Here is an 18,556-nt window from a genome sequence, read left to right as displayed (position 1 = left end):
TCTTTACTGCCAGTGGGCGCAAGGGCTCCACAAAGTTCCCAGTCACACCCCAGACCTTGCAGGGGGACCAGAGGATCCGAAGCCGGGTCCCTGGGAGGGGGCGGCGGCGACCGAGGCCATGGGGATAACCTAATTTTCTCAGGGCGCCCGAGGGTACCCCCGACTCCTGTCACCTAGCCCCTTCTTTCTCAGCCGGCCACCGGAATGCGCCTCTGCCGGTGGCTGGGGTCGGAGTGGGGAGCAGTAAACCCCCGGGTCTCAGAGGAGTCTTTTATCCGCGAAACCAAGGTAGTGTGCCAGTCAGGAAGGAATTGGCGCTGCATCTGCTTCCCTGCCCAGCCCTGACATCTCATCTCGGCCACCGCCACTTGCCGCAGTTGCGTGGACGCCGGGCCTCAGCGGGTCCGAGCGAGACACGTTCGGAAGCCCCGACCGGGGTTCTGAGCGCAAGGGCGGCCCCGCTGCGGGCAGGCGCCGGCAGCTCCGCTCTCGTGCGCCCGCGCCAACGCGGCAGCGCCGCCCTCCCCGTCTTCCAGCCAAACGCAGCGGCCCGGGGAGCCGCTGCGGGCGGCCACGCAGCGGTGCCCGGGCTAGACCCCGCTGAGTCCCCGGTCCCAAGCCCACCCCACTCCGCCCGTGTGCGACCCCGGTCGCCGTGGCGAGCGTGGCTTCTTCCTCAGACTTTTGCTTCTTCACCAGCCCTTCCCACTGGAAAACTGCGCGGCGGCGGTGGGGGTCGCGCCACCTCTAGGCTCGGTCAGGCAGCACCTGACCCCGCCACCCCTGACTCTGGACGCGCGGGGCAGGCTCGGAGCTGCCACCGGCAAAGCGCGGGGCGCAGCGCGCGGCCCTCGGCCTCTCTCCTGAGCCCCCACCCCCACTCCCACCCCCGGCTCGGGTCGCTAGGGCTGGGGGACCGCCCGGGGCCAGCCGGAGAGTCGCGCCCGCGGTGGCTGACTGCGGAGTTGTACAGAACTCGGCGGCCGCAGCGGGTCGGGCGGGGCAGGGCGCGCTCCGCCGCGGCCAAGGACACTGGAGTTTGCGAGTCCCCGCCCGCGCGGCGCCTCCCGCCCTCCCGCCGCGGCCCGCCGGACTCCCCGGGGCCGCCGAGGCGGGGCCGGGCGGCCGCCGCCGAGAGAGGCGCGTCTTCCATCCTCCTCCCCCTCCTGCCTCCCTCTCCACCTCTCTCCCCTCCCTCCTCTCCGCCCTCTTCTCCCCCCACCCCACTCGCTCCTTTTTCTGCTCCCCAAGTGAGCCCGGCGCGCGAGAGGCAGGCGGGGCGGCGCGGAGAAGGCAGCCCAGCGCGCTCGCCCACCGCCCGCTCCTTGCAGCTCCCGGTTGCCGCTCTTGCTGCCGCGGCCGGCGCGTCGGAGGGAGCCCAGCATGGCCGGGCAGGGCTCGCAGCGCCGCGCGTCCCGGGGGGCCTCGGCGCTCCTCGCCACCGCGTTTCTCTACGCCGCGCTGGGGGACGTGGTGCGCTCGGAGCAGCAGATTCCACTCTCCGTGTAAGTGCCGGCTTCTGCGCCGCCCGGGGAGGGGATCGTGCCGCCCGCGCGACCCATTGTGCCCAAGTTTGGGCGCCTGCAGGTGCGGCTGGGCAGGACCTGCCGCGGGCGCCGGCCTCGCCTCGCGCACCTGCCTTCCCGCGGTGGAGCGGGGCGGTGAGGCTAAGGTGGGACCTTGTCGCCCCCTCCCTCGGGTTGGCGAGTGGACCTGGAGAGGCTCACCTCAAGTGACAGCATCAACTTTGAAGCCTGTTTACCGAAGCCAACTTCCACGGGCCGTTTATTTAACCCCTCTTTGCTATCTTGCCATCTTACTTATTTTGGGGGAAAGGGGGATGGTGGATTTCTTCCGACTAGCATTTGCCAGGTGATACCTATTTGGGGCGGGCAAGTTCTCGGGCAATTATTCAAATCAAACCCAGTGATCGTTTTAGTGAGCCTAAAGGAGACTTTAGGCATTTTGAACTATGTGACACCCCCTCGGGCCCCCTGCCGCGCTCTGCTCTGCAGTTTGGTGCTGGCAGTTCCTACCAAGGCGCTGTTTCTTTCCTTCCTTCCTTCTTTTTTTCTTTCTCTTTTTAAATCCAATGTTATATCGCCGAGCTCCTTCAGCCACAGCCCATGTGTGCGTGTGCGTGCGTGTTGACTGTGACACCGGTGTTACATTTGTTCCTGTGCCCTTTCTCCCCGTAGGGTGAAGCTCTGGGCCTCGGCTTTTGGTGGGGAGATAAAATCCATTGCTGCTAAGTACTCGGGCTCCCAGCTTCTGCAAAAGGTAAGGTTTCTGTGGTTGCAGGAAACGAGATTTTTTTTTTTCCAGCACAGAAAATGGAGGCAGATTTAGTTTTCCAAACAAACGTGAACCCCAAGCAGCATTAGTTATCAGAGGTGTCTCTGATCCCACGGTTTCTTGGCAGTGTACTGTGCAGTGACTTCTCCCTACCAACCGGTTATTTTTAGATGACACTTGATTCTAAACACAAAGAAAAGCAGGATACTCACTGGCACTGTCCTGGCTGGGGCTCGGAAACTGAGTGTTTCTGTGCGGCTCTCCTCTCATGTCGGTGTAGCTGTTTCAGTGTCAGAGCAGATGCTTCTCTGGCCAAAAACTGCAAACTTCATCCAAGAAGCGGAATCAACGCCTGTTTTACGATGTCTTTCACCTTGCCTGCGTGCGAGGCTGGGGTTCAGCGTATCACAGAAAGATGCTGCCCTATTGTTTGTCATCCCTGCAGTTGTACAATCCCATTATTCCCCAATCATCTAGACCCAGGGCTGGGATGCATTACATCATTACAGATAAGGAGAATGAATATGGTTATCTTTCCACTCAGCTGCACTGCCGGGTAATAACCTATGAGAGTCGTCCACAAACTTAAGAAATTGGTCTGCGTCCATATAATTCTGTGGAGTAATGAGAATGGAGAATTGATTATTAGGCTTTTTATCAGAAGCAGCATCAATTTTAATTCAAACAGGCATCATTATGCTGAAAATTACATTGTGAGATATATGGTCCTTTGCCCTCCTCTCCAAGAAGAAAAGAAAAAAGAAATGGCCTGGGGAGGCGAGATTAGAGGGGTTAAAAGCATTTCAGGCTAACAAATCAACAGGATTAATCCAGGTATTCTCTCAACGATAGAAAATACAATTGGCCTTTAGGGGATAATTCTCTGAAAATGGGTACAAACAGCTTAAATTGTTAACTTTTAAGCATTTTTAAATGTGCTTTTTGGGCCAATGTAACATATGTGTTATGCATGCTGCCTGGTAACCAAGTACGTATTTTATTTATGGCATTCTGCTTCAGAGAGTAGCATTTTTGGGGACATTATATGAAACAGTTTCTCACATGAAATTTAAATATCGTAATAAAACATCAGCCCACAGTAGAATGATGGAAGTTATTCTGGTTTAAAAATTGCCAGTAGCCATATTCTTTGAAACTGTGCAGAGATTGTTTGCTGAACTCTATTATTTGGGGGAAGGAGTTCATTGAATTATAGGCAGTTGATAAAAACTTGAGGCTATGATGTACCTTTATGGACGATGATAATTTACATATTCTGACCCACCTCTCAGTTTACAGGAATTGACTCTTTCACTAGTATTCTTTTAATCTGGACCAGTCTGTACCCTGCTTTGGCATTTTGCCCACGTGTCAGATGTTTTATGTGAAGAGTTCTGTACTATCGTGTTGGCTGTGTATTTTCCCTATGCCTTTAAAGAAGAGAATATTTGTATAACTTTATAAAGAAATATTTTCATCTGCATGTTGTAGTTTAGTTGTAACAACTCTGGAAGAATCCCTTCAGAGCCTGTGACTGTTTTCTTGGTTGTGCTTACATATGTTCTATCTCACATTTTGTAGGAGCACATGACATATGCTTTTCCTTCTCTCTTAAGTTAACACGCACACATACACACACACACACATACACGCACACTCACACCCTGCACAAAGCCCCATCAGCCATATTATTGGCAGCTCTATAGGAGCAAATTGGAAACAGCGAAAATGCTTCTCTTACCTTCTCATCAGCATCCTTTCTGATAGTGAATTCACAAGCGTAGCTTTGCTTTTGTCATGTTTGCAGCTTGACAATTGTGTAATTATTTCCAGCTGTGTATGGTTTGTTGCCATTTCTTGCTGTTGCCTGGCATTTTGTAATCTGATGTAAGGGGAAGGTGAGCTGTTGTTTGGCATTAAGTTCCAGGGTGGGTATCTGTTCTCGCACTTGGATTGCAGTCATCCACCATGGAGCCCTGAGATACACATGGCTTTCGCTTGCTAGGCAAGAACTTCCATGGATGATGGGCAAGGTGTGTTAGACAACCTGGGGAGCATTTTTGCAGGTATCTTTTGGCTATCTTGGTCCATTGCCCCCAAATATGACTGTATTTTAAAAATTAGCGAAGAACACTGGTTCAGAGAGTTCAGAGTATGAATGAGAAAAGATCTGAGGTACTCAGAGTGTGGGGGGCATAACATCCTTTGGAAAAGCAAGGAGACTGTTGCCTTTCTCTTATTTATTTTCGAGTTTTGGGCCATTTGCATAAGAAATTACTCCTCTAAGTCAAAACTCTATGTGTCCTATCACATCACTGCATCCTTAACAATTAAGATACTCTCAAAGTAACTTAGGAAACTTGGTTGAAAAATGCATTAACATTGTATTAAGGGGACTCAAAAGTGACAATACTGTGTTGCATAATAGAATGTAATTATACTTTTAAGGCATGGACATTTTAAACTTGAATTTCAGTTAAGTGAGGTATATTGTATGCCACTGTATAATTTTATGTACTCTATGTATTTTCTCTAATTGACACTTCATGTTGTGATTGATGTAGTATGCTCATTGTTGGCATGGGAGTTTAGTTTTTGCACTAAGGCAAAAAGTTTGCAAAGTAGTTATTATGAATATAAGTTAAATAATAATTGACCATCTATTTTAAGGTGTTTGGAGACTTGGAAAACTGCCATTTTGGTAACAGGTTTTTATTAGGTAATTTAATTAGTGGTAGCAGTATTATCACTGTCTTCATCAACGTAAATACAAGCATTAAACAATGTACCTCATTGTTGTGGCTTCTGAAAGGAGAATATTTCATCAGTTGCTTCTATGTTTGATAACTTGACTTTTGCTACTTTAGCTTATGATCATATATTAGGTATTCACTGTCAGACTTTCCCTAATTTTTTTTCTTCTTGTCTCTGCTGAGCACAGGAATAGCAACCTAATAGTTCCTTAAGAAGGGGAATATTTTTGATTTTTATAAAATGCAGTAGTCCATGTTTTAGCAAAGTTGTGTGTTTTCAATACAGAATGGAGGAACGTGAGATGTGGAGGTTTTAGCTGGAGTTCATCTTGAGAGGTTTTACAGTGGTTGCAGGATAGCGGGCCCCGGAAGGTGCGTGCTGATGAGCTGCTGTGTGCCTGGATGCTGCCTGCCTTCACTGCTGATACTGCAGGGGTTTCGATTCACTTCACCCTTTAATTAACTTTCCTATTTGACATATTCATGCCAGGATTCAGCTGCCTCTATCTTGCTTCAGTTTCCCCAAAGAATGCGCTTTGTTTGGGCTCTTTTGGGGAGGCATAGCTTCATTACCCCTCTAATTTTGGAATTCAGTGAGAAGCATTCTAGTAGGTGCAGTAACCTAGGCCGTTAAATTCCTGGACTCCACACCCCTAACATTCACAATAAAAGGCATTAAACTGGCGTGCTTGTTGTTTCATCCTCCTTAGGGACAATTTGATAGGAGCTAGGTTTTTTCATTCTATTTAGTCCTGCAGTCAAGGAATACGTGTTCATGGGAATGAAGGGTTCCAATTCAATTTTCCAGAATCGTGATGATAAATACCCAGCAGAAATACAGGTAGTGTGTGTCTCTGCCATTAATGTTAGAAAAGAATTGACATTTATTTTGGATGCCTCGTGCAGCATTTCTTGGAATGCACAACCAGGGTTTTTGCGTTATCCACTATTTATTGAGAGAGCGGCTTTAATGCATAAACTTGATGTCTCTTTCCACAGGACAGAGTCAGTAAAATAAAAGGTTGGTCCTTTAAGCCATTTTGATAATTATGACTTTTTATCAATGTGGGAATCAATGGACTTTTGAATAATTAAATAGGAGTAGCCGCTTGTCAGGAATTGGGTAGCAGTGCGGTGCTGCCCTTAGGAAGCCTGACACTCTACAGATTGCTTTTACGGGGGAGGTGCTACTTAGCTGAACATTTTTGTTGAATAAACACAGTTATTTGTCATCCTGCAAGATTAGTGCATTCAACCTATGCTGCCAATGCTTTAAGTCACAGCACCACTTCAATTACTGGACTTTCCCCTGGCAGATTATTTTTAAAAGTCTTGAAATCTCGGAAATGACAATTTTCTATCACTCAGGGCAGTTTATTGGTCTCATTAGCCCAGTCATCAGGGCATTAGCAGGTCAGGGTAACCAGTCAGAATTCAGTTCGTGCATCTTACCAATGCATCTATCTAATTGCATTTGTAAATTCCTACATAGCCACTTGCTGTCCAGAGAAAGTTCTTTGTGTCTGGCTCTGCTCAGTTTTTGAGCCTCTTTTGTTCATTGCTTTTTCTCAAAATTTCTTTTCTGCCAGGTACATTTCTGCTTTGCTTTTTCTCTCCTCGAGAACTGCCGCAGCCTCTGTTGCTTAGATTTACAGTGCTAGTCAGAATTAAGGGACATGAAAACATAAGCATGGTTTTCTTGTTGGAGGCAAACTTCAGATTTTTATTCCAATGTGGTTGTTAATTGTGATCAATTACTACGGTGATCTCGAACTGCTTTATTTTTATTTTATCTTATTTATTATAATGCCAGTGTGCTTTTAATCAAACACTTGAGTACCAAACCACCTATTAATTACAAAATCTGTCTGGCACGGGTAAGCACAATTAACACGTCCGGTTTGTGATACAGACATAGCTGTGTATCAGGATGAACAAAACCATTCCCCGCAGCATCTGTGGCCCTGCCACGTGTTTCATTGTCCTGCACTTTGAAGCACATACTCATGGAAGTGCAAGTTGGGGGTTTTAGCTTTTTTCTCTTTCAGTTTTTGACTGATCCTCACGTGGTGTCTAGTGCTCCCACTGATGCTGATCAGTGAATGACTTGGTGTGATGGGCTCACTTAAGGAAGTGCACCTTCCCACAAGGATTCTTTGCTTCGGGTCTGTCATGAGTCCAGATTTACCACCACAGAACCCCCAGACGGGCTCTTTTTTTTTTTTTCAAAATTTTTTTTTTATCCTAGTACACACCTCTGTGGCATTTATTTCAGGAGTTCCCCCATCTTCTGCAGTCGTAGTGTTTGTTGACATAGGCTCTCATGCTGAGACCTGAAGCATCTTCCATTCGGAGACTTTCGGCAGATCGTGTGTTCCCTGGGATGCTATGACTTGACTTAGAGGTTAGCTATGGCTAAGGCTGAGAAAAAAGTGAAATAGATGTTATAAATGCCAGTCTGTGAATTAGCATATGAGATTTCCCCCTCCTTTTTCAATGTAATTTTTATACAAGAGACATTATGGCCTATGTTTCATCTCCAGTGACTGCAGCGATGCTTTTGTGTACCGTTCAGCGAGAGGAAAAGTTCCTCATATCTGCCAACACTGACAGAATCTTTATCAGCCCTCTTTGGCCCATTAAACAAAACTAGCTTCTCCTTCAAGGGGAGAGAATGATATAGAGGAACGGGAAGGTGCTTGATGTCCCTTGATCTTCTTGAGTATTTAGGGAATAGCAGCCGAAGGTGGTTGTTTCTGCAATGTAAAGCCGAACTCAAGGACCCCTCAGTGACCATCTTCTGCCTGGGCCAGGCCTCCCTCATCCCTGGCAGATTAGGCGTCTGTGTAGCTGATGTGTTTTAGAAGGTTTCTGTGTGAGCATCCAGAAGAAAATTATTTTACAAATACAACTTTGAAAAAGGTCAAGTGTGTTTTCAACAAATGTTAAACATTTCTGTTTCTGTTTGCTTTGGACAACACCCATTGTGTGCTCCTTCCAAGGCCGTTTAAATAAGGCATTACGTTTATAAGGTGTATTAAATTTATATGTTGCTTAGCTTCCTGGTCACCACAAATCAAGATTATGAAAATAACTCAGAAGCCAAACTATTAATGGGCATTTCAAGGCCAAATTGAAAAGGAGAGCATTATCTCCTGACAAGAAATAGATGACTATTTCTCGACTTTGCGCACTTTAGCGTGTTTATCTTGGCACCTGATATTGGAAAACAGTACCCTCCCAAGGTTAAAAGAGCCGTTATCCATGTAAATGATCTGGACAGGCAAACCGGGCAGGGCTGTAAATGGCCGTGGGTTCGCAGAACAGACCACTGGTTATCTGTTTTAGGAGAAGCAACTGCCAGTCGATATTTAGGGCTTTCGCATGTCATTGCCGTTATACTTATTAAGTTTATGTGTGCATGAGTATGCCAGTAAAAATGGATGCCGCTTGTCATAGAATGTGCCAGATGCTGCCTGCTGACGGGGAAGACTGTTCTTGTCCTCTTGGGCTGCTAGAGAGAGTGGCCTGAGGGAGCAAACCACGGTGCTAGGACAAAAACGAGTGACCCCGTCCACCAGGCTTGGATTTGTCCAGCATCTGAGAGTTTACAGGCAGCTGGAAGCTGAGGATCTGCTGTGACCAGGACCAGCTACATACTTTTCAAGGCCCAGTGTGAAAGGAAAATAGGGGACTCCTTGTTAAAAATGATGAAGACTTTCAAGATGATAATAGCAGAGCATTAAGGCAAGCACAGGGCTTGTTGGGCCGGGGGCAAAGCCCCCCTGTGGGGCGGCCATCTTCATTTTGGCTTTCTTTTTTCCCTGCTGGGTCACTCATCCTCTCAGCCTAATTTACTGTTCTGGCCGCAGTTAGTCTAGGGGGCGTCCTTTGCCCATCTTTGTTTGTTGTAATAGGTCCAGAACTTGGAGCATTTTCAGAGATGCACGTCTTTGGAGACACAGTGTTGTTAAAAAAAAGGTTATTGGCCTAGGAGTGGTGGCATCTGTCTTATCTTTCCTGTAAGCTTTTCCTCAATGGCCTTGGGCAAGTTGCTTAATCAAATTGTAAAAACAGGTGGCATTCACTGGAAGTTCCTGCATTCCAGATACTATGATAAGTGCTTCATATATGGCATCGTTTTACATTTCCCGAACAGCCTAATGAGTCAGGGACTACCAGTCACTCCATTTTACGGATTTAGAAGCTGAGGCTTGCAGAAGTTAAACAGCCTCTCCAAGGTGACCACGCTGAGCTTCCAGAGTCTGCACACCTGGCTAAGATGCCATTGTCTCTCCTCTTTGTGTGACCTTTTTTGACCTCAGTTTCTGTTTGGAAAAAAATATGTGAATAATACCTGTGCTGTTTTACCTCATGGGTTTTTGGGAGGATTAAATGAGATTACATCTGGGAAATTACTTCAGAAACAATTAATGCCTGGGCTAACAGCTGAGAGGACACAGTTTGAAGTCAGAACTTGGATTTGGGTCCCAGATCTGCTATTTCCTGGCAGGGTTACCTTGTAGTTTAACAGTTCTGAACCTGTACTCTCAAATGTGAAAGGAGACCAATACCTTCTGCCTTACCAACTGTGGTGAGGATTAAATGAAATAAAGTATGCAAAGCATCTAGCACAGTGCCTGGCACATAGGAGCTTCCTGCCAGAGAGCTGTTGAAGTCATAATTGTTTGCAGGACACACATACCAACTCTTCAGATAACCTTTATTGAGCACCTGTGGGGCTCACCTCCACACATTCATGTGGGCTGAGTGAACAAGAGTATGCATGAAGAGATGAGGAAGTGCCGGGTGCTGGCATGGAGGAGGGTGACCCCACCTGCAACTTGATGGGGAGGAGGCGGCAGTGGACACAGCCTCTGCTCAGATGTTCACTCTTCTCCTTGAGGTCAGCTCCCTTCTCCCTGGGGGCTGGGGAGACCTCCAGAGGAACCCCTGGCATGAGGTCTCCTTGTTACCTCCGCCCTGGCTCGCCCTGCTGTGTGGGTGGTGCGTCAGGCTGAGGAATGACTGTGTCTGCTGTGCTGCCCAGAATGAGAGCCCAGAGCCCCCAGAAATTTCCCTGGCTCTAAGAGCACATCCAGAAGCCAGCCGTGGACATATATCAACCCAAGTGCTCTCTTGGACAGCATGCCAGGCATTTTCTCCTGGGAGAAGCCTTCTTGCTAGGCTTTGGAGGACTCTCGACTTCTCCTAACCACTTCCTGGGGAGCAGTGCTAGAGGCCAGCCAGGGACGGGGCACCTCACTGGGGCAGGGTGGTTTTACCTCTAGTCCGGGGGCAGGGAGGTACAGCAATACATGGGGACTGCCACCTGTCACCAAGCCTCAGGAGACACTGCAGGGCATCCCGTGATCCTTGGCTCTTCCCGCTGGCTCTGCACGCCTCCTCTTCAGAGCTTCCTTGGCATGTTCTGTCGTGTTCTGGCCTTTGAGCATCTGCGGCCCTCTGCTGATCTCCTTAAAGATGTTGAATGAGTGATACTTGCCACCTTCTTTGTGTAAACGTAGGCACCAACACTTTGAAATCATGAAGGGAGATGCTACTGTCGTTGCATAACTTTTAAAAATTATTTATGCATAAAGCCATTATAATCATCACCGAAAGTCAGTCAGAAGTCAGTAATGAAAATAAATGTGGTTTCACTTGGGCCAAATAGTTCAGACAGCAGTTTTTATCTCCCTGGGCCTTGGTTTGCTCATCGACAAACTAGAACACAACAAAAGCCCCAGTGTCATAGGGCTTTGGGAAGATTAAATGATATAACACATATAAAGTAGTTTAGAACGATATATGGTGCATGGGAAGCCTTAGTTCTCTGGCCACGCTCTCATTTATAGAGCCCTGTTTCATTATTCATGAAGAGAAAGAGAGATGCCTGGAATTTTAGTCACTTTGATCCCTTGATGAGTTCCTAAAATTAAGGCAATGTATGTCACCCACATTTTGTGTGACAGGGGCACAATGGCAAACAAGAGCATTCACTGTGTCCCTGAGGAAGTGAATTTCTTTTGTATTCTTTCCCACATTTTCCTCATCCTGTCCCTTGTACAGCAGAGGTGGGAAGTTGCGGGATTCCGGTTTGTTCTTGCTATAACGTTGTACTGTAATTTGCAAAGCAAGGTGAGAGTCAGAAACACAAGGCAGGCATTCGGCTCTTTGTCCCTGTGCCATCTAGAATGCCTTTCCCATTGTGCTTTACCAAGGCAGAGGCGGAAAAATATTGTAAAAAGAACAATAGGTGTGGGAGGCAATAAATCCATTGGAGGTAGGTAGTCTTTGGCCACGTGTCATAACATACAGCTTCACTCTTAGCTTCCTACCAGTTTCCATTATCAGTGAAATTTCTATTAACACAACATGATCACATCATATGCAAACAGCTCAGTGGGCATAGGTTTTTGCCCCACTGACATAAATGATAGTCGTTTGGCTTCTTGGATGGTAATGTTGAAGTTTGAATATTCTTTCTTCTCTGTTCTGGCCTGGACTTCTGTCAGGACACTGTGCTTTTGCACACAGGCACAGAGGGCACACTTTAAGGAGATCATTATCAGACCATCATTAAAAGGCGTGCACGCATATTTTAATAGACATGGCTGTTTCCCTTTGTTAATAAAAACTGGCAAGTACTTTAAAAGCTCGGTCTGTGGCCAAGTTCGAGTGTTGCAGAACATCAGGAGTCATCTGGTCACCCTGAAATAAGATGTAATCCTCTCAAGAAAGGGCTCATAGCTCACGAATCTTTTCCAAAAAATCCCCAACTGTACATGTTTCCCAGAACAGGAATTTCAGAATTACAGACTCATGCTGGATTTCCTACTTAAACAGCAAGATTTTCAGTTTTTTGCATGAAACAAGTGCCCTATGAATTATAGGAAAAACTCATATAGAATTAGAAAGAAATCAGAGGATTATTGATTTTAAAAATCTTTACAGAGGGCGGTTGGTCTTGGGAAGGCAGAACTGTGTAGAGGTGAGAGTCTGGGTATGAGTAAGACTAGTCTGGGTTTGAATCTGATGCCACTGCTCATTGACTAGTCATCTGACCCTGACAAGTGAGTTGCTGAACCTCAGTGTTCTTACCTGTCAAATGGGCACAATGATACTAACTTCTAGGGTGGGGTTGAGAGGTCCGAATGAGAAGCTGCACACAGGATGTTTAGCTTTAAGTGGCTCATAGGAAGTATTTAGATAAGGTGGGCTGTTGTTATTATTGTTATTATGTTATTATTATTATTATTCCTATTAGTCCCCAGGAGCTGCTCCCACACACCAGGGCATGTTGGCTGTTGACCATAGCAGTTTGTCCACTTGGGGGAGAGTTAATATCAGACCATCTGGAGGCCTTATTTGGACACCTCCACTAAAGCTGCCCATCACTGAGCCCCTAAGTGCTTCTTAAGCAGTAACCCTAATAATGATACAGGCGCTTTCTTTGCATTATATCATTTAATTCCTGACACCTACTCCTGAGGTTGTTTCTATTATCATCTCCATTGTAGAGGTGCAGACACTGAGACAAAGAATGTGACTTTGCCCAAGGCTACACTGCTCCAGGTGGCAGAAGCCGGCTCGGAGCCTGGGTGGTATGAATCCCGGTCAGGTGCCTGGGGCGCAGTTGGGGCCTGAGGAAGGGCGTCTGGGTATTTCCCAGGACCAGCATTTTCCCTGTGTTTTCATCACAGCCTGGTGTTGGCTCATTGGGGCAGTTGCTGGAACCGTCTTCCTGCCCTTAATCCTTTCCCCAATGGAATACTTAGTCTTGTTTGGGTGCATTGTCATTTGTTTTCATAACACAGAATTAAAAAGGGCAATAGCTGAACTGAGGGGAGGGCCCAGTAAGCCCTGTAGCTTTCTATGGTTCTCCTTTTTTTTTTTTCTTTTTTTTAAAATAATGAAATGACTCTGTTGGTCTTCTGGTTTCCTTTACAGGTCAGCTAGTCCTCCCCTTACTGGGTCTGACTCTTACGAAGCCTTTCTGACAATCTCAATGAATTTGGTTCAAGTTCATTTGTGTGTGCTCCATTATGGTGTGGAGAGTTGTGTGGAAGAGCCAGCTTGGGCTCTGGGACCTTGGGACAAGGCAGATCTGGCTTTGAGATCTAGCTTGGCCTTTCTTCAGCCAGGCCTCGGGTTCCTTACTGTAAAATGGGGTTATGATGAGGATAAGCTATGTTGGCATGTAACAGTCTTAGCATAGAACTGGACATCAGGGAAGTGCCCAGTAAATTTTAGTTCCTCTGTCTTTGTTATCCCATTATTTTATCTCTCTGTCCTGGATGTTTGATGGTGCTTAGTTTATTTTCCCCTCAGGGAAGTCACAGTTCTGTTTTTCTGCATGGTTGTCAGCTAGCTTGAAGGCCACAGCTCTTGGATCCACTAGGGTCAGCTTTATCTTGCATGGAATGAGTCTGGCAGATCCGTCTGTGCCCTTGGCAGGTCTGGGGATGTGCGATATCCTGAGGACCCCTTATCTCTTTCAGTGGGGTGTGTTGACAAGGAGGCAGGTAAGCTAGACCTTAAATTCCCCGAGAGCAGGCTTATTCTTTCGGATGGGAGAGGGTCCCCTTTGGCACTTAGCACAGAACTATCTTTGGGGTGGGCTTTAGGGTTGTTGTGGAATGCATGAATGAACAGATAAACAAAGGAAGGGCTGAGCTGAGCCCTTTTCCTGGTGCTCACAGGCTGGTGATGAGAATAAGAATGCTGTTGATCACAGGCCAAGAACTAGGGCCTTCACATCCCTTTCTTCATTTATTCTCCAACGCTGGGCCTTATGAGCCCCTAGCATCAGGTGTGGGTGACGCATGAACTGGGGGATTGCCTCCCATCTATCTCCAGCCATCCAGCCCTGAAGCCCTGCAGGCAGGTCCATTGCCCACAGCCTCTCGGTGCTGGCAGAGACTGCCAGACAGCTGAGCCAGCTGGTCCTCACTTCCCCCAGCCAGCGACCCCCTCCTCACCCTTGGGAGCACCCTAGCCCATCTCGGTCAGCACCCTGTAAACACGGCCGAGTTTCCCCAAAAGCCTGAGGGGTCCTGTTGCTTCCGCAGTGCCAAGCCGAGCAGCTGCCGCGGGAGCACCGCAGTGCCGGGCGGGAGCACCGCAGTGCCGGGCGGGTGCACGAGGAGCACCAAGCGAGACTGATGGGGCCGCGCAGCCGCCACCATCAACCTGGGGGAGGCAACTCTGCAAAGGCAATTAGGAGGCTGCTGCAGCTAATTCCAAGGAGTGCTTGAACGCCACATTATCAAGTGACAGTAGGGAGAAATGGGGATTTTAATTTCTACACCTTCCCCTTCACCTGGGGTCATTACCTGGCCTTCTCTGAGGCCCTGCCAGCACCAAGATGTTTGTTACACAGTGTTTGCTGAGCGTGATTTCTGCCTTCTCAGTGCAGCTTCCTTTTATTTTATATTTGTTTATTTATTTATTTTTTACACCACGGGAGCTGGGGTTCCGCGTCTGTGCATTGCAGGCAGTGGGAGCCGATTCTCCAGCCACTGCACGCCCCTGCGGCATCCACAGAGCAGTGCTCCCCACTCCTGACACCCCGGCTGCGCCCTACGCGGCTGGGTCCAGCACCTCTGTGTGGGAGGAAGCCATGTGAGAGGCCATAAATCGAGTTGGGGTTATTTGCATTTGCAGTTGCGCCCCGCAGGTGCAATTGCCCGCTTTCTTCCCCAGGCCTGGCCTCGGCGTGTGTCTAACGTCTGCATCAAGCACAGCCCCTCCGAGATGAGGGGGAGCAGCTGGCTGGGAAGTGGGAATTAAATTATATGGGTTTAATTGGGGGCAGTGTTGCCAAAATATGTTTATTAGCTCCAGCCTCTACATCCCCCAGTATCAGACCCAACAGGGTATTGCATTTCGAGGCTGCTGGAGGATTCTTGCGTCCGGCCCCTCCCTGGCACATTAATCTATGGAGGCCGTGAGGCTCCCAGGATGACTTTTGCTCTGTGGCGCATCCTGTGTCATATCACACCCAGAATTGACTGTGTGGCTGTGCACTGACCAGAACCTGATACCAACCTTCCACCTACCTTCCTGCTGAGCCTGACTGCTTACTCAGAAGGGAATGAGAGGACCTCTGAGCTGCAGCAGATCTTAAGAACCAGCCCCTTTACCTGTGGGTGCTCAGGGGCCCAGTGGCAGGCCCCAGGTGTCATAGTAAATCAGGAATGTCAGCCCAGGGCTCGTGCATTGAGCCCATAGAGCAGCGGTTCTCAACCTGTGGGTTGCGAACCCTTTGGGGGTCGAACGACCCTTTCACAGGGGTCGCCTAAGACCATCGGAAAACAAAAAGATATTTACATTATGATTCATAACAGTAGCAAAATGACAGTTATAGAGTAGCAACGAAAATAATTTTATGGTTGGGGATCACCACAACATGAGGAACTGTATTAAGGGGTCGCAGCGTTAGGAAGGTTGAGAACCGCTGCCATAGAGGGAAGGAAGGCACCATGTCACACGGAGGACTTCTCGGAGGACAGAGAGAGGCAGCCTCTAGCCCATGTCCCCCTGCTCCCTGCCCATCCCTTTCACAGCTGCCTTGCTGGACTGCACAGGAAACTTGCTCTACTCGCCATGCAAAAGGACGTTTTTGCAAACTTCCCTCAGATTCAATCTCTTTGAAGCCTGACTTTCACCTAGAGAAAATGTTCCCCAATGTAGCTCCTTTTAACAGCCAAAATATTGTGTCCCAATGCATCATCAGGGAACAGTCCCCCTATAAACACGATCTGCATAAGTGAAGCGAGTGGGAGACAGAACAATTAGTTGAGCGTTGATTCAGTGCTGATAAACCCACCTGGAAACTTGAAGCCTCCACCTTCTCCTTTTTCGCCATAGAGCTTCCAATGACCAAGTGCTTTGTTTGGGGTAGAATATCATGGTTTGGGAAAATCTTCAGCTGTCGTAACAGATGTACAAGAACACATTTGCTTTTAACCTAATGTTGGAAATGTTTTCTTCCCTCACCCCTTCCCTTCTTGCTTCAGCAGACACCCACTGAATCCTCAACGAGGCGTGCAGAGCTGTGTTGGGCGCCCACACCCCTGTGCTCCTGTGGCCACCTCTCACACCCTCGCCCTGAATGCTTTGGTGACCGCACACTGCTCACAGCCCCCAGACACATCAGGTTGTGTCACGCCTCTGTGCCTCACCATCCATGCTGCCCACCCTGTTGCCTGGTCTGGCTGCTGAGCCCTGACTCTAGAGCAGCAGTTCTCAACCTGTGGGGGTTGAACGACCCTTTCACAGGGGTCGCCTAAGACCATCGGAAAACAAAAAGATACTTACATTATGATTCATAACAGTAGCAAAATGACAGTTATAGAGTAGCAACGAAAATAATTTTATGGTTGGGGGGTCACCACAACATGAGGAACTGTATTAAGGGGTCGCAGCATTACGAAGGTTGAGAACCACTGCTCTAGAGGATGTCAGACTTGATCATCAGAAATATCACCTGTGGAGCTTGTTAAAATGAATCATTCCAGGGTCCTCCTCCAAGAGAGTCAGACTCAGTAAGCTTAGTCCAGAGCCCAGGAACCTGCATTCTAGCGAACTTCTTAGGCGATTCTGACATTGGTGGTCCAGAAACCACACTTTGAGAAATGTTTTTGGTACCTCACTGCTGGGAAGGTTGCTGGCTTCCCCTAAAGAGACCCCATCATTCACTCGCTTTTCTGCTGGGAGGAAGCATGCACATCTTCCTACTGTAGCTTGCTTAAGTTTCTGTGTCGTAGAGTCTGTGCTATCCTGGGCCTGAGGCTGCGGCTTGGCTGCTGGACCCAGCCTGAAGCTGGCACTGGGTGCCGCCTTCCTTGATGTGCATGGTGTGAATGGAGCTTTTCTTCCGCCATAAAAATGGGAGCGTTGGAACAAGTCAGGCATTTTATCTTTTAAGACAGAAGTACCCAGGAGCATGTCTGATTGTTGAAGCAGTTTATTTAGAAACCACTGAGCAGAGTTGACGTGGCCATTCTCCAATTGTGAGATGGAGAGGAATTTGTTGACCTGTCACCGATGGCTTTTCTCCTTACCAAATAGGTTACAGGGATCTGTGGTTACCAACTGTTTAGCAGAAAATTGTTTGGTGGACGTCAGTATGAACGATGCCATCTGCTTCCAATAGGAAGCTGCTCCTAATCTCTCTGGTACAAGAATTGTACCCCCTGGGGACCTTTTGGGCCCAAAACTGCATTTTTTCCAAGTCAGCAGCTTTCAGACTTTTTGACCATGGCCCCACAATAAAAAATACGTGGTTCACTACAACCCGATGCACACAGCTTCATATGTGAAACACAAGTTTTATGAAACATTACTTAGCCTTATTCTCGTCTGTTCTATTCTACCGTGTTCTATTCTATCCTATTCTATTCTGTTCTATTCTATTCTATTCTATTCTATTCTATTCTATTCTATTCTATTCTATTCTATTCACTTTAGAAGGCTGGCTGTGAGCAGCAAATTGATCTCACAATCTAGTAAATGTGTTAAGAAAGAAAGTACTCTAAAATGTTACTTGGGTAGATTATGGGTTAGTTCAATTTTATTTTGGGAGCTGCAGCATTGATTTTTGAGACTCAAGCTGTGTTTTCCTCAATAATAATGATAGATGGTGATAACTTACGTTTATCAGCCAGTCCCATTGCTAAGCTCTCTATATAAATTTTATTTCACTTTCTCAATAATCCTATGAGGTAAGGTGCTCTGATGGTCCCGTTTTCTAGACAAGGACACTTAGGTTCAGGGAGGTGATGTGACTTACCCAAGGTCACATAGCTAATAAATGGTGACATTGGTTCTTGAACTCAGGGCTGTCTGACTGTGACCCTGTACTCTTACCTGTGTTTGTAGTTGCCTCTTCCTGTTGCCAGCAGCCATCTTAGTTGGTCTCAAGTGTTATCCTGGGCTGCTATGTGGAAAGCCCAGTTTGAGGCAATATGGGGGTGGCATGATGGGGAGCAGTGGGAGGAAGTATGAGAGAAAGGGAGGAGGGTGAAAGAGGGAAGTTTGGGAAGCATAGAGTGAGCAGTGGTCTTCAAAACACCTGATATTTTATTTGGCACTTAGAGAATTTACAGAGAGTTTTTGCATCTATGTTATATTGGCCACCTCCTTGTAGTGCATGCACTCTGTCTGGTATTTGTTATGGTACTTGCTGGGCAGTTATTTGTTTTCTCATCTCTTTCTCTGATCTGGGGTCATCTTTTTGAGGCCAGGAACAATGTCTTGTTCTTATTGGCATGCCCATGTCCTGGCCTGAAGAGATGCCTCACGTGTGTTTGGTGAACGAGTGAGAGCATGAAGAGATCCTTTAATTTAATCCTCTCAACCAGCCCAGGTACTGTATTCCATATTCATGTTGCATTTGAGGAAAACTGGGCCCAACATTACGAAGCTAGTGATGGAAGAGCCAGATGGAGTAACACCACCCCCAGATGCAAATATGATGGTTATATTCCTATTTGTTTGTT

The 18,556-nt window shown here is 47.5% G+C and overlaps 1 protein-coding gene across 1 annotated transcript in view; it reads left to right on the top strand.

The window, feature by feature from the left end:
* Nucleotides 1-1,117: 1,117 nt before the first annotated feature.
* The window catches only part of LOC109395942 (voltage-dependent calcium channel subunit alpha-2/delta-3-like), a 280,829-nt gene continuing 263,390 nt past the window's right edge, over nucleotides 1,118-18,556 (top strand). Inside the window, exons 1-2 of the mRNA XM_019667392.1 lie at nucleotides 1,118-1,505; nucleotides 2,199-2,280. Coding sequence (XP_019522937.1) covers nucleotides 1,384-1,505; nucleotides 2,199-2,280 — 204 coding nt within the window. The 5' untranslated portion in view covers nucleotides 1,118-1,383. The remainder of the gene's footprint in view (nucleotides 1,506-2,198; nucleotides 2,281-18,556) is intronic.

This window comes from Hipposideros armiger, unplaced genomic scaffold (assembly GCF_001890085.2).
Source record: "Hipposideros armiger isolate ML-2016 unplaced genomic scaffold, ASM189008v1 scaffold_496, whole genome shotgun sequence".
NCBI classification, from domain to species: Eukaryota; Metazoa; Chordata; class Mammalia; order Chiroptera; family Hipposideridae; genus Hipposideros; species Hipposideros armiger.
Note: the sequence above shows the minus strand (reverse complement) of the source record. Positions and strands in the feature narration are given on the sequence as shown.